Source organism: Phoca vitulina, unplaced genomic scaffold (genome assembly GCF_004348235.1).
Source record: "Phoca vitulina isolate PV1807 unplaced genomic scaffold, GSC_HSeal_1.0 scaffold39, whole genome shotgun sequence".
Taxonomy (NCBI): domain Eukaryota; kingdom Metazoa; phylum Chordata; class Mammalia; order Carnivora; family Phocidae; genus Phoca; species Phoca vitulina.
Window position 1 is genome coordinate 7684468 of NW_022589742.1, and position 16249 is coordinate 7700716.

The 16249-nt window shown below is 40.5% G+C and overlaps 1 protein-coding gene across 7 annotated transcripts in view; it reads left to right on the top strand.

Annotated features, from left to right (window-relative positions):
• Window positions 1-6624, top strand: part of ATP11C (ATPase phospholipid transporting 11C) — a 175713-nt gene extending 169089 nt beyond the window's left edge. For 3 of the 7 annotated variants that reach the window (XM_032428196.1, XM_032428200.1, XM_032428195.1), the window contains 2 exons: window positions 887-991; window positions 3616-6624. In XM_032428196.1, coding sequence (XP_032284087.1) covers window positions 887-988 — 102 coding nt within the window. In that variant the 3' untranslated portion in view covers window positions 989-991; window positions 3616-6624. Of the gene's footprint in view, window positions 1-124; window positions 992-3615 lie in introns of those variants that run through there. The other 4 variants (XM_032428198.1, XM_032428201.1, XM_032428202.1 and 1 more) reach the window with 4 other exon arrangements.
• Window positions 6625-16249: the final 9625 nt, after the last annotated feature.

The window sequence follows — 16249 nt, forward strand, 5'->3', positions numbered from 1 at the left end:
TCTCAAGGTTTCTTTTTAAATGTCTTACATTTCAGAGAATATTTACTTTTTTTTTTTTTTTTTGGTTTCTGCATTTCTCTTTCTTCTACTGCAATTTTCCACCCTTTGTGCAATTGTGATCAAGGTAACGAAACGCCTCCCTTCCTCAGGAACATCTACTATCTTCATGCTTTCTCAAACTTCCAGCAATCACAGTTTCTCTTGGAGTGAATAAGGTGATTTCCTTTCTTAATGTACCAACTTGCTTGCATTCTCATTTGCTTGACACCATTTTCTGACTCTTTATGAAAAATTACTTCTCATTACTCATTTTTATATCTTCTATTGATACTTAAAGAGTATTTTGTCATTTTCCTTTAATCATTTGTTCACCTTCTCAAATTGTCACACTGGAGAGGAAGTGCTTTTCAAATGTTTGGACTGTAAATCTCTAGTCCCATTGATTCCTGGTCTGCGGTAGAAGCCACGGCTAGTCTGTTCACCAAGACAGGAATGTTTTGCACAAATTCTCTTTGTTCGATACACTCACGCACCAGCACAACTCTCAGAGGTGTTCACCAAAAGGATGGTAAGGTTTACTAATCAAACCATATTGACTCATCTACCACATAACCAACCTACCGGTGTCATTTCAAAAACCCCAGTTTGCCATATACTACTAATATCTGCATACTTCTACCATGAAAACAATTCAGTTCGAGTTGGAGACTTTCTTAGGTCTTTCAATGTATTCATTTAAATGTTATGCATTTGCTGTAGTGTAATCATTTGTACTTTTGGCCAAAAGACTAGTCTATAGGAAATGATTTTTTTCTTCTACGTTTTTATCACCAGGTAGGTTAATCAGTCTTCAAATGCTTTAAGTATCTTTACCTCACTATTACAGAGAAATCTGAGCTGTAAAAGGGCATCTGACTCATTATCCGCCAGACCTTCAGTCAGACCTCTTCTTTTACGAACATTCTCAGATGAATCTAATATATTGTAACAGGTACCTAGTGTTAAACAAGCGGGCTGGCTTTTAAAGAAACAGATTAACAGCATTATAAAGAAAAAAATGAAAATACCACTCTCTAAATTTTCTCTGCTGTTGGTGTGGTGAACTTTATACAGTTCTTTACAAAAAAATATAAAGATGCATTAGTTGGAATATGGGAAAATCTATATTTGAAATTTGTTAAGCCCCCAAACAAAATGTTAGGCATTTTGCAGAACTTGAAGGGCAATAAAAATACAATAAAAATACATTGAATTTGTAAGGGGCAAGTTGTCATGGCAGTATTCGTTAATACTGATTAGGAAATTCCATTTGGATTTTAAAAGATCATTTAGAAAATTGAAAATAAATATTCCAAAATTGCATCTGTATAATACCAAGTCGATTAAGCATTGCATGTTCTTTTGGGAAGTATGTGGAAATAATCCAGTGTGTTTGTACCTCCATGTGCCGTGTCTGTGTGTTTGCAGGTATACACCTAATGTACTCGTAAATGTCTGATCCCCAAAATTAATGAACCAATCTAATCACTTTTTTTGATGTCAAGTTTTATTCAAGCTAAATGTTTCAACTTTCAGAGATAAAGGTAAAATCTTTCCTAGCTATTCAGGGGGATGCTAGCCTAATTATGTAGAATGCTTCAGAATTGTTCTTTCCAAAAATGAGTGAATTCATTTTATAACCTATTGTTTCATTTACCCCCAAAAAATAGTCGGGAAGAATTGATAAGCCATGGGGAGGAGTCCTTGAACTCAGAATGACTCCTCTGTGTGTATTTTGTTTCCCACTGCTGGGGCCTCTGTCATCCCAGACCTTGAGAGGCCCTTTATCCACCCGTAGGAATTCAGAGTAATTCGTGAATGAAGTTTACAAGCTTACCAGCTTGGAAAAAACTCAGTACAGCTTAGGGCAGGGCCGTCTTTCATGCACACATAAAAATTAGTGATCATCTGGAATGAAATTGCAGTTCAGTTCTCTTTAGAGCTAACAAGTGTGAGTCTTCCTCATAGGCCCATGTTTTTGTCAGCTGTCAACCCCCCCTCCCCGCCCCCGAGCAAAGAATAAAAATTAAGCTAATGGCATGAATACTTTGGTTCTTCTATCTCCTACGCCTTATCACAGCCTGCATCCACGGTATTCTTTGGGAAGCAGACTCATTTTGCCCCAGTCAGCATCTTTTTCCCCATATTGAGTGACTCACCTGCTTATATCTTCCCTCAGTAATGATCTGCTTCCTGGTAGCCTTCAAAGTCTTTGACCCTTTTGTCCCGGATGGCCTTGTCCTAAGCTGTATGGTGCATTTTAGCTATACTGTTGCCAGCTAATTCTGTATCCCCCTGGATTGCTTTCTTTAGCTTGGTCTGTGGTTTGGGAGACTAGGCTGGGTAGCAGACACTGCTTCTGCTTTTGGCCTCTCCAGGGCCTAAAATCCTACAGTGACAAAGGATGAGGAACATAGAATTGAGGAAGTTTCATTTTTTAAACAATTGTTTTAACGTGGTTCTTTCTTCCATGAATATCTTTTCGTGTAGCCTTATTTTTCCTCCGAGGAAAATACTTGGCAAGGAGTTTAGCCACCGAGTTTGTCCCTTGATGAGAGAACTGTGTGACTCCTTTTGTAAGTTCTCAATGTGAACAGCAACCTTATTTTGGTTAGGCTTAGTCACCATGACCCTGCTACCTGAAGGACTCTTAGGAAAATAGGGAACATGAAAGAAGTGGAACGTATTCTAGAGGACTTCTAGTCCAGTCATGGCAAGGAAGGTGCACCAAAATGGGAAGAAAATAGCATACCCCTTAAGGCCCTCCACTACTCCTGTTTTAAAAGGTTGGATTTTAGAGTGTAGAATGAAAGGCTCCCTCCCGACACCAAAGAGTTCCACTTCTCAACATACCTGATTTATACTCTTGTGATCAGGTGGCCTACCACGCCCTATCCCTGTAATAGCATTTGATAATGTTCAGAGGACAGAGAAGAATCTACAGATTTCGGGACGTTTTGGTGGTCGCTTTTCTAAAAAGATGATAAGACAAACAGAAGCATCTGTTGACTCATAGATAACGTGATCTACCAAAAAGAAAATGAACTTCAGCGTTATATGGGGAAGAAACATGTTGCTTTCAGTAAAGGAAAAATACTTTTACAACAGCCTTTCAAAACTGAGTATGTCTTTAGACTTCCTCTGTCAAAATTTACACATCCTCAAAAAAAAAAAAAAAACCAGTAATCAATTCATTCATTCAACGTGTCCCGAGTACCTGCTAGGTGCCAGACACTAGGCTAGGTGCTGGAGATAGGAGGATCAAATGTCCCTGTTTTCAAGGAGCTCATGGACTAGAGTCCTTATGGGAACAGTGACAGGAGAGCCCTGGAGCATTCCAAAAGCAAAAAGCCAAGTCTGAATCTATTCAGCTAACAAATGAAGAAAGGATTAAAAACTGGTTATTGTGTCACTTTTTTTTTCCCTGCATGTGAATAAAACTTGGCACTTTTAAGATCGTTCCTTTACTCTCATAACAAAATTTACTACTTGATTTATTTTTGAAAATGCTAAACAGATGGCTTCACATTATTGTTAAAATAAACCTTTTAACTCTGTATATTTTAAATTTTTCAGAATCCGAATCTTGAACTGCCTATGTTATTGTCCTACAAACATATTGACAATGGTTACAGCTAAAAAAGAAAGCAGGAAGAAACAACTACAAAAAGTTATCATCTCAGGATACTCAATATGCAACAAATTAAACCACTCTCTTATGTCTAGGGTTCAGAATCAATGTCCATTAAAATACCAAATGACTCTCGCAAGCATTTGCAGTTATTGTTAAGTAGCCATTATGGCCAAAGCTCTAAGTTATGAATCATGTGAAAGTTGAAAGCACGAATAATTAGAATTTCTGGCTTTAGATAGAATAATATAACTACCCAATGGGTGCTCCTTTAACCCATGAACTCTGTGAATGGATCTAAATATAATAGTATAAAGTAGAAGTCATACAATGGGAATGAATAGACTTTGCTAATCTTACTTTTTTTGCCTGGCAGAAGAAATAGGCTGTTTGGATCACATTTCTTGTTCCTGCTGAATGATCATCTTAAATTATTTTTTTTTCAAATATATGAAAGGAATACTTGAACATACAAGAAGACTAAATGGTTAATCCTTTCTGTTCATCCACATGCTAATTTTGTCTTCATAGAATATCCTTGCCCAAAAAATACCTTGAACCCTTATGTGGAAAGAATGTTCATCCTGGATATTTTTGTGAGAATCAAAAAAATGGCTCATTTTATTTTTGTTCTTCTGAATTAAATCCCACTTGATGGGTGTGTGGCTACTGGATTTGAAAATAAAAACATTTCCAATCGCTTAGTAAGTAGCCCGTCAAGAGAGTGAAGATAAAACAGATTTTTTCCAATATTAGTTTTTACTGGGATCTGAGGTGAGATAGGCAAAACCATAGTTACATAAAAAATAAAGCCATCTGAACATCAATCTTCTATAATTTTTTGTGGAGAGGGAAAAAATAGCTTATAACTGTTAATGGTTATTTTTTGAAGGAGGCTGTCTTTGTGCATACATGCAGCACTTTTTTTTTTTAACTTGCCAATTTGGGAAAGAGGGATCCATCCCAAGACGGTGGTGATTCAGCCTGCAGAGCTGTGACTCTGAACATGAAAGTTTTCTCTCTTAGCAAACATGGTTGGGTGATGGTCTAACTTTAAACCATGAGATTCACCTTGGTAAAGTCCTCAACTTACTGGACTAGAAGGAGGCTTTAGTCTCCTAATGAGTTCACTTAAAACATAAACATAAATGTGAAATGTTTTTATTAAATGTTAAACACACTTTTTTTTGGATGTAAATGGCTACATTTGACTACTAAATTGAAATGGGCTCTTAAAAAGTGTTTTCAGGGGCGCATGGCTGGCTCAGTCAGTGAAGCATGCGTCTCTTGGATCTTGGGGTCATGAGTTCGAGCCCCACAGTGGGCACAGAGATTACTTTTAAAAAAAAAAAAAAGTGTTTTCATACCGGTTTCCATTTTTGGTTGTCTTTCTGGCATGCCTGTACTATTATTAGTGTTTATATCATACCTTGATTTAGAAAAGTATTGAATTCAATCTGTACCAGTGTATTTATATGGTCCACATGGCACATTTGATTCTTCCATATATATTTTGTGTTAATGTTCAGGTGTAATTTTTCTTAAATTCTAGGAAGGACATAATTTCAGATATCAGAAACCTATCCATCATTATGCCCCTTTTTCATTATTTCATTTGTTCTCATCTATCAGTATTATTTTTGAGTATTTTGTTAGATGTCATTCACAGCTTACCCAAGTGTGCTGTGTTCTGGTCGCCTGTATTTGAGGTAATCTACTGAAAACAAAGTCTGTGTATTCTTTGCCTATTCCAAAGAGCTAAAAAAAAAAAAAAAAATCAGACCCAGGAAAGCTTTTGATGTTTTTTGTTGTTCTTGTTCGTGGTATAGTCGTTCCTGTGTTGTTATTGTTGTTTCACATAAGTACTATAGGGACTGTGAATACAAATGAGAGATCCACAATATAGAGAGAGGCTCGTTGAGCGCAAACCATTGGAGATTGCCATAATCAGAACATCCAGGGCAGTGGAAATGTAACTGGTGGCATGTAAAATTCCTCGCAGCCAGGAAGAAAGGTGACTAAGGGGGATTTAAAGTCCTGTCTCAGCTACACGTTACACTGTAGCTCAAATTCACGATGGTGAAAATCATGGCCTAGATCCTTGAGAGGGACCTGACTTTCCTTTTTGAAAGATATTTTATTAATGAGCTAAAAAATGGCTAGCATGGGTTAGCAGATGTAATCACTCAAAGTAAGCCTTCCCACAGTATTCCTAGCACTACAACCTAACCACCTTATTTTGTGACAGAGAATGGGGAAAAATGTAATAATGGGATCACGTATCCATCATTTGAACAACTTTGAACTATCAAGATGTCCTTGTAATTTTCACAACTGTTGTCCATTGTTTGAAGGTGTAACCTACTAAACGTAAAACATAGATTCCGTATCTACAACATCTACACCAGCAACAGTATAAATGTAGGCCTAAATTTGCAAAATTCATAATAATTTAGTGATGGAATTTTTTAATAACATGCAGTATATAAATGTGCAGATTTTATGCAAGTGTTAACAAAATCATTTTTCAGCTTGCAAAATGGGACTGCAAAATTACATTTTTCACTTAAGCAATTTTTTACATCTATGTCGTTGCTTTCTATAATGACTGTGAATGCCATCTTTTATGAATGCAATTTGCCTTTTTCATTACAGAAATTTTTGTTTGATGTATCAATAAACTTTGGTATGATATGATTGATATTTTAGCCTCTTTTTTTTGGAAAGGTCTCAGTTTGACATAAAAATACGGAAGCAATATGGTGATGGGGAATAGTTTTTTAATTTTCTCTTTGCCTGTTTCTGTATGCGTTCAACTGGCATTTTAGGGCAATACCTAATTTGGGGAGGTTACAGTTTTTGTGGGAGTTTTGATAGAGAAAAGTGCAGCCAAATCAGTAAATACATATTGAAAATCTAGTGTATGCTTGGCAGTGTGCTTTCTGCTGCCCACACATTGGAGGTAGTGTGATATATGGTCTGTGTCTCCATCTCATTGAAATCATTTGATTCTTAAGTATCCAAACATGCAGCGATTCTACAGTCGCTTGAAATTTGGTCCAAAGGTGCGCATGCATGCGCATGCGTAAAAAACTAAAGTTTCTCCACCATGGCTGGTTGCATTTCATTTTTACACTTAAGTCTCCATGTTTGTGTAGCCTTCTGATCATGTTAAGTCTTTGACCTACATTTAGTGAATTTCCTTTTTATTTTTTAATTAAGTTTTTTATTTTAATTCCAGCATAGTTAATATACAGTGTTATATTAGTTTCAGGTGTCTCCTTTTTATTTTTTGGTAAGTGGGAAATGTGCTGTATTTGGAGGTGAGACGTGAGTTAAAGGTTTCAGCGTTGTCACTTCGAGCTATTTTCCTCTCGGTCCTCTTCTTGCCTGTAAAATGGTGTCTTGGGGGTCGGGGTGGTCAAACGAGGTAAAGGGATCAAAACTGCTTTGTAAAATATCATTTGTTGTTCACATGAAATCATTGCTATTTTTATATTAAGGGATGTTTTATTGCTTTGATCTTTTTAACGAGTAGTTGTCATTTACCAAATTTTTAGAGATGTAACTATAGTAGATTCTTTCTACCTTCTTGGAATTAGTCTGTGCAAGCTTCCTTCCCTTCCCCCATCCAGCTTTGTGGGGAGCTGCCTCACTGCTGAGTCTACCCAGGATTGGCCAGTCAAGTAAGTATTGTGAGGGTCTGAGTGGTTTGGCCCCTTCAACAAGAAGCACATGCAAAGGTTAGGGGCTGAGGTTATCACTATGGTTATTCAGTGGATGTGTCCATGGCTGATGTGCTGGACGCATACTAATGAAGCTTGAAGGCCTGAGTTCTGGAAATAGTCAGAAAAACAGGGGCTAATTATTTCACAACTTTGTGAAATTAATTTGACACATTTTCCCAGCAACTTTTGGGCAAGGAAACACGGGCTCGGTTCCTAATATGTGGACCTGTTATGCTGAAGAAATACTGCTTGGGGCTCAAGCAAGTCCTCATCTTCTGAGCCTCAAGAGCAGGTGCTAGGAGCCGGCCTCTGGCTGAAACAGACAGTGCACTTGTTGGTGGACCAGAGGATCTTTGGCCCTGGCTCTTTGCTTGTTGGATGTTCGTGGTTAAAATGCTCGCTACTGCTTTGGTCTCTTCGTCAATTTGCCAGGATGTACCTCCTTCCAGTAAAGCCACTAAAATCACAACTACCTCCGGTTAACACTTAAACAGCACTTACTGTGTGCCAGGTGCTGTTCTAATGACGTACAACGGATATTCGTGCCTCTAATAATTCAAACAGTCCTATGAAGTAGGTACTCATGTTCCTCCATTTGACAGATAAAGAAACTGAGTCACAAACCAAGGTCACACCGTCTGGTAGAGCCAGGTTTTTTTCATTTTGTTTTCAACACAAATGTATAATAATTCTGGAAATCCTAAAATCGGGGTGTTTTACCTGGAAGCTCTGGAGGAGAGCTGCTCCCTTGCCTTTTCCAGCTTTCAGAAGGTTTTGTGATGGGGCGCCTGGGTGGCTCAGTCGGTTGAGCGTCTACCTTCGGCTTGGGTCATGATCTTGGGGTCCTGGGATCGAGCCCCGCATTGGCAGGGAGCCTGCTTCTCCCTCTCTACCCCTCCTACCCGCCCCCCCCCCCCCGCCCCGGCTTGTGTTCTCTTTCTCAAATAAAATCTTGAAGAAAAAAAAAATGTGATTACTTGTCTCATGATCCCTTCCTGGTCCATCTTCAAATCTCTCTGCTCCCACTGTCACATCTCTTGAATCGGACCCTCCTGCATTCCCTCTGTGATTACATCGGATCCATGTGGATAATCCAGGATAATCTCTCCATCTCGAGATCTTTAAGTCACATCTGCAATGTCCCTTTTTCCGTGGTAAGGTGACACACTGACAGGTTCCAGGAATTAGGAAGGACATGGACATCTTTGGAGGGCTGTTACTCAGCATACTACACCATCTCAGCTGGGGACCGAAAGGTCTTTCAGGTCATGGAACTTTAATTACTGACATTAGGAAAGTTCCAGGCAAGCCTGGAAGGTTGGTTGCCCTTAGCAAGGGGCCCTTGTTCCAGGAAGATACTTCTACGGACTCGTGGGGGAAGTGGAGAGAAAAGATGGGTACACATAAGAGAGCTGTAAAGAAAACAGTGTTTTTCCAATAATAGTACTTAGGAGAAAAGCAACCTTTAAGCAGTCCCACCCTGCACTACCTGGTAGAGCCAGATTTTTTTTTTAATTTATTTACTTTAGAGCGTGCACGAGTGCACACACGAGTGGCAGGAGGAGCCAGGGAAAGAATCTCAAGCAGACTACGTGCTGAAAGCAGAGCCCAGTGTGGGGTTCAATCCCACAACCCTGAGAGCATGACCTGAGCTGAAATCAAGAGTCGGTTGCTTAACCGACTGAGCAACCCAGGAGCCCCAGATTTTTTTTTTCAGGAATCTACACCCAACATGGGTCTCGAACTCACTACATGCTGCACCAACTGAGCCAGCCAGGCATCCCTCTCAAAGCCAGATTTTGAACCAAGGTATTCTGACTAGAGTCCATACACTTAACCAGGACACTATTTCCATCATTATACCACCCCTGATGGCGTGAATAAACAAGCCATCACAATATTAATGCTAATTATTAATATTAACCATAAGAAAGCGTGATAGACCAAAACAGGGATAATTCTACACAATGACCAGTAATCTTCAAAATTATAAAGATCATGGGGGCTCCTGGCTGGCTCAGGTGGTAGAGCATGCAACTTGATCTTGGTGTTATATGAGTTCAAGCCCCACATTGGGTGTAGAGCTGACTTAAAAAAACAAAAATAGTAAACATGAGCAGATTTTAAAAACAATTTAATGGGGCACCTGGGTGGCTCAGCCAAGTGTCTGACTTCGGCTCAGGTCATGATTTCAGGGTCCTGGGATTGAGCTCTGCACCGGGCTCTGCTTAATTGGGGGGGGGGGGTCTGCTTAGGATTCTCCCTCTCTCCAATAAATCTTTAAAATTTAAAAGAAAAAAATTACAAAGATTGGGGCACCTAGCTGGCTCACTTGGTAGGACGTGCGACTCTTCGATTTCAGGGTCATGAGTTCAAGCCCCATGTGTTTTTTGGGTTTTTTGTTTTTTAAGATTTATTTATTTTACAAAGACACAGTGAGAGAGGGAACACAAGCAGGGGGAGTGGGAGAGGGAGAAGCAGGCTTCCTGCTGATCAGGGAGCCCTATGTGGGGCTCGATCCCAGGACCCTGGGACCATGACCTGAGCCGAAGGCAGAAGCTTAACAACTGAGCCACCCAGGCGCCCCTCAAGCCCCATGTGGGTCATGGAGCCTACTTTAAAAAAATGTATAAAGATGATGAAAGACCAAGACTAAGGAATACCCAGATAAAGGAAATGAAGATGACGTAAATAAGTGCTGCATGTTGTCCTCAGTTCAATCCTGGACCAGAAATTGGACATGAGTAGGGTAATTGGTGAGTTTACCTAAGGTATATAGGCTATATACTATCATAGGTTATATCAATGTTAAATGATTTTTTGAAATTGTGACTTATATTTTGTGGAATCTGAATAGAGAGTATATGGGGAATTTTTTGTACTATTTTGCAACTTAGCCTGAAATTATTTCTAAGTTATAATTTGAAAAATAGAACACAATAAAGCAGGGGCACCTGGCTGGCTCAGTTAATAAAATACGCAGCTCTTGATAATGGGATTGTGAGTTTAAATCCCACCCCACGTTGGGTGTAGAGCTTTAAAAAAAAAAGAAAACACAAAGCATAAAAATACTAATGGGAGAGGACATTAGATTGAGCTGACTGTAGAATACTAAAATAAATTGTTAGCTATTATCTGCATAACAATTCATGGAATGCTTTTACATACCTCATTTAATCTCCACAACAGCTCTATGTGGAGATCATTAAACTCCAGATTCTTACAGATAAACTGAGGCTCAGGGGTGCCTGGGTGGCTCAGTTGGTTAAGCATCTGCCTTAGGCTCAGGTCATGATCCCAGGGTCCTGGGAACGAGACCCTCGTTGGGCTCCCTGCTCAAGGAGGAGTCTGCTTCTCCCTCTGCCCCAACCCCCAACTCGTGTGCTTGCTCTGCTCTCACGTGCTCTCTCTCTCAAATAAATAAATAATCTTTTTTTTTTTAACAATTCTTTTTTTTTTTTTAAGATTTTTTTATTTATTTATTTGAGAGAGAGAGAATGAGAGAGCAAGCACATGAGAGGGGGGAGGGTCAGAGGGAGAAGCAGACTCCCTGCCGAGCAGGGAGCCCGATCCAGGGACTCCAGGATCATGACCTGAGCCGAAGGCAGTCGCTTAACCAACTGAGCCACCCAGGCGCCCAATAAATCTTTAAAAAAAAAAAATCACTGAGGCTCAGTCGAGCTAATTATCTTGCCCTGGCCCCTCAAGACAGAACCCAGGTCTGAACCAATGCGTTTCTTGCTACACCACACTGTGCAGTTTGTGCAGAACCCCAAAAGCATGTCCTGCAGAGTCTAGAATGATCAAAAAGCAAATCTTTCTGTAATCATTTTCCTGTGGGCCAGATGCCATTGTACCCCAAATGAAACCATGAACAGGGCTCATGCCAGTGCTCTTAGTCTTGAAGTGGGTAGCCTCAAACTACCCCAGGTCCTGGCGCGTCTGGCTGGCTCAGTAGGTGGAACAGTGTGGCTCTTGATCTCAGAGTTGTGAGTTTGAGCCCCACGTTTAAGATTACTTAAGAATCCTTAAAAAAAAAAAAAAAGAAAGAAAGAAAGAAAGAAAATGCCCCAGGCCTGGGTTTTCCCTTTCATCAAAGTTGATGGTGTTGAACTGGGTTTCCCTCCAGTACTACTGAATCAGGTGTTTCCCAAGGTACGTTTTATCCTCCTACCCTTGTTGCCTGCCATCTGAGTGAGAATACAAGCATGCTCCTACAATTTTAATAATGAGGCATCAAGTTAGCCGCCTACACCTGGTATCTAAAGTATGTGCATCACTGGGGCGCCAAGTGGCTCAGTCAGTTAAGCGACCAGCTCGTGATTGCAGCTCAGGTCCTGACCTCAGGGTCGTGAGATCGAGCCCCGAGTCAGGCTCCCCACTCACTGGGGAGCCTGCTCGAGATTCTCCCTCTCCCCACTTGCGCACTCTCTCTCAATAAATCTTTTAAATAAAAAAAGTAAAGTATGTACATCACTTAAACAAGAACATGGGAATATGGCCAGCATTATTGATCTGAAATGATTCCACCCACACCTATCAAAATCCTGGCTGAGATTATTATTATTCGGCATTTTCCAAACTGGGTTGTATGAAACATTAGAGTCCTGGGAAATGTTATTAGGTATTCCTTGAAAAAGTGGGTTCCCTGGCTAAAGTCTATGAAAGATCTAATATTAAACCCGTATGACTTTGTTGAAACCCACTGTGTTCCAAACCAAGGATCACTTTTTGCATAGACCATCTAACAACAAATCACTGGACACCAGTTTTTCATGGAACACCTTTAAGAAATAAAGCAGCAGCTAGGTTCTTTACCCTGGTTACTGTGACTCACACTCCTCCCCACTCACTCGATGGAGTTGATCTTCATGATCTGAAGACAGTTTTCAAGCCAAAAGCAACAGCCAAGGTCCAAACTGGAAAACAGACCATTACATGTATTTAAAATAAATGGGGGCGCCTGGGTGGCTCAGTCATTTAAGCACCTGCCTTCGGCTCCGGTCATGATCCCAGGGTCCTGAGATCGAGCCCCGCATCAGGCTCCTTGCTCCTCAGGGAGCCTGCTTCTCTCTCTTCCTCTGCCTGCCACTCCCCCTGCTTGTACTCATTCTCTCTCTGTCAAATAAATAAATAAAATATTTTTAAAAATAAAAGGAACATAATACAGGGAATTGATTACATACACGTTGGCTGAGCTAAAAAGCCAACTGGGGCTCTATGCAAAGCAACCCAGAGATTAGAGTAGGAGGCCAGAACCACTCTTAGGCTTGAGGGGACAGAGAGGAGGTGAAGATCCTGCAGCCTCTGGCCTGGTCTTTTGGCAGAAATGGGAATCATGGTGGGCCTGTCTGGAGCAGCTGGGACCACAGCAGAGTTTCAGCCGCTGTTAGAGCTGCAGCCTGAGGTAGAGACACCGGGCTCCCACCTGCCCCCAAGCCTCCAGCTAGCGCTTCCTGTTGGCTGGACCCAGCCGGAAGCCAGCTAACATGGGAGCCTGGGAAACAGCTTGAGGGGGTCATTCCCTATCTCTACAGGACAGAGCAGAGCAGGGAAGAGTGAGGACTGCCTCTGAGAGAAAGCAGGCTCAGAACTAGCGCATCAAGGATTTAAGGAGCCAGGTTCAAATTTCATATAATTAAATGTATATAAACATAAAAGATAAAACTTTAAGGAGCTAGATTTTAGCCACTTGATAAATGTCACCTCTTGTGTTTCCCATATGAAGAAAATAAATGTGGAGAAACTATTCTGAACTCACTCCTATAATATATTTAATGTGATAGAGATAATGTTTTATGGATGCACAGATTAATGGAAGTAAAAGGCCCTTGTATAATACAGCCTTCTCAATTAGTAACAACAGAGACACTTGGGCATTTAAAAAATGAGCTTAAAAACTAGAGCTAAATGAAGAGTAAGTGTATCTAGATAAATTCACGCACATCTTATTCAAAAGTCAAGAACAATTCATGGGGGTCTGGATAAAAAGCTACAATATTAATTGCAAAGGGAATAACTTTCCCTCTCCATGTTCCTACCTCCAGCCATAAAATTGTAACTCATCTCTATGAAGTATGTAGAATTGGGTTTCTGCTCCTCTTTCCACCCACTCAAGTAGCTAACTGGTGAGCCTGGAGAAGGGGGTATTCTCTCACTCACTCTCTTGCTCTCTCTCTCTGGGTGTGTGCGTGTGTGTGTGTGTGTCTGTGTGTGTGTGTTCAGCCCACTTTGGCCCTTTCTCTTTCAGAGCTGCCAGCTTGCAGGCTACTAGGTGTTCTTATCTCCATTCCTGGATCTTCCATGCAGTAAGCCCATTGGGGGTAGGAAACCAGATTGACAGGTGGAGGAGGCGGCTTCAGTCTTTTTTTTTTAATTTAAATTCAATTAGCCAACACATAGTACATCATTAGTTTCAGATGTAGTGTTCAATAATTCATCAGTTGTGTATACCACCCAGTGCTCATCACATCATGTGCCCTCCCCCATGCCCATCACCCAGTTACCCCCTCCCCTCCAGCAACCCTCAGTTTGTTTCCTAGCATTAAGAGTCTCTCATGGTTTGTCTCTCTCTCTCTGATGACGTCCCATTCAGTTTTCCCTCCCTTCCCCTATGATCCTCTGTGCTGTTTCTTATAGTCCACATATGAGTGAAACCATATGATTGTCTTTCTCTGATTGACTTATTTCACTTAGCATAATACCCTCCAGTTCCATCCATGTTGATGTAAATGATAGGATTTCATCCTTTCTGATGGCTGAGTAATATTCCATTATATATATATATATATATATATATACCACATCTTCTTTATCCATTCATCTGTTGATGGATGTCCCGGCTCTTTCCATAGTTTGACTATTGTGGACATTGCTGCTATGAACACTGGGGTGCAGGTGCCCCTTCAGATCACTACATTTGTATCTTTGGGGTAAATACCCAGTAGTGCAATTGCTGGGTCCTAGGGTAGCTTTATTTTTAACTTCTTGAGGAACCTCCATACTGTTTTCCAGAGTGGCTGCACCAGCTTCCATTCCCACCGACAGTGTAGGAGGGTTCCCCTTTCTCCTCATCCTCACCAACATTTGTTGTTTCCTGTCTTGTTAATTTTAGCCATTCTGACTGGTGTGAGGTGGTATCTCATTGTGGTTTTGATTTGGATTTCCCTGATGCCGAGTGATGTTGAGCACTTTTTCATGTGTCTGTTGGCCATTTGTATGTCTTCTTTGGAGAGATGTCTGTTCATGTCTTCTGCCCATTTCTTGACTGGATTATTTGTTTTTTTGCATATTGAGTTTGAGAAGTTCTTTATAGATCTTGGATTCCAACCCTTTATCTGATATGTCATTTGCAATCAATGAGAAAAAACTGAGAGCTTTTCCCCTAGGGTCAGGAACACAACAGGGATGCCCACTCTCACCACTGTTGTTCAACATAGTACTAGAAGTCCTAGCCTCAGCAATGAGATAACAAAAAGAAATAAAAGGCATTCAAATTGGCAAAGAAGAAGTCAAACTCTCCTCTTCACAGATGACATGATACTTTATGTGGAAAACTCAAAAGACTCCACCCCAAAATTGCTAGAACTCATACAGGAATTCAGTAATGTGGCAGGATACAAAATCAATGCACAGAAATCGGTTCCATTTCTATACACTAAAAATGAGATTGAAGAAAGAGAAATTAAGGAGTCGATCCCATTTACAACTGCACCAAAAACCATAAGATACCTAGGAATAAACCTAACCAAAGAGGTAAAGGATCTGTACTCTAGAAACTACAGAACACTCATGATAGAAATTGAGGAAGACACAAAAAGATGGAAAAACATTCCATGCTCATGGATTGGAAGAACAAATATTGTTAAAATGTCTATGCTACCCAGAGCAATCTATACAGTCAGTGCAATCCCTATCAAAATACCATTGACATTTTTCACAGAGCTGGAACAAACAATCCTAAAATTTGTATGGAACCAGAAAAGATCCTGAATAGCCAGAGGAATGTTGAAAAAGAAAACCAAAGCTGGGGGCATCACAATGCCAGGCTTTAAGCTCTGTTACAAAGCTGTCATCATCAAGACAGTATGATACTGGCACAAAAACAGACACATAGATCAATGGAACAGAATAGAGAGCCCAGAAATGGACCCTCAACTCTATGGTCAACTAATCTTCGACAAAGCAGGAAAGAATATCCAATGGAAAAAGGACAGTCTCTTCAATAAATGGTGCTGGGAAAATTGGACAGCCGCATGCAGAAAAATGAAACTGAACTCTTTCTTACACCATACACAAAATAAATTCAAAATGGTTGAAAGACCTAAATGTGAGACAGGAATCCATCAAAATCCTAGAGGAGAACACAGGCAGCAACCTCTTCGATCTCAGCTGCAACATCTTGCTAGACACATCTCCAAAGGCAAGGTAAACAACAGCAAAAATAACTATTGGGACTTCATCGAGATAAAAAGCTTCTGGGGCACCTGGGTGGCTCAGAAGGTTGAGTGTCTGCCTTCGGCTCAGGTCATGATCTCCAGGTCCTGGGATCGAGTCCCGCATTGGGCTCCCTGCTCAGCGGAGAGCCTGCTTCTCCCTCTCCCTCTGCCTCTCCCCCTGCTTATGCGCTCGCTCTCTCTCTCTCTCTCTCTCAAAGGAATAAATAAAATCTTTTTAAAAAATGATAAAAAGCTTCTGCACAGCAAAGGAAACAGTAGAGTCTTGTTCAGTCTTTCAGCCACTAAGTATCTGACTAAATGGATAAATTCAATTGAGGAAAGGTCATTTTGACCTCAGGCTAGGTCAGGTTTTAAAATGTAACTTTGTAAAAAAATAAATAATAAAAATAAAT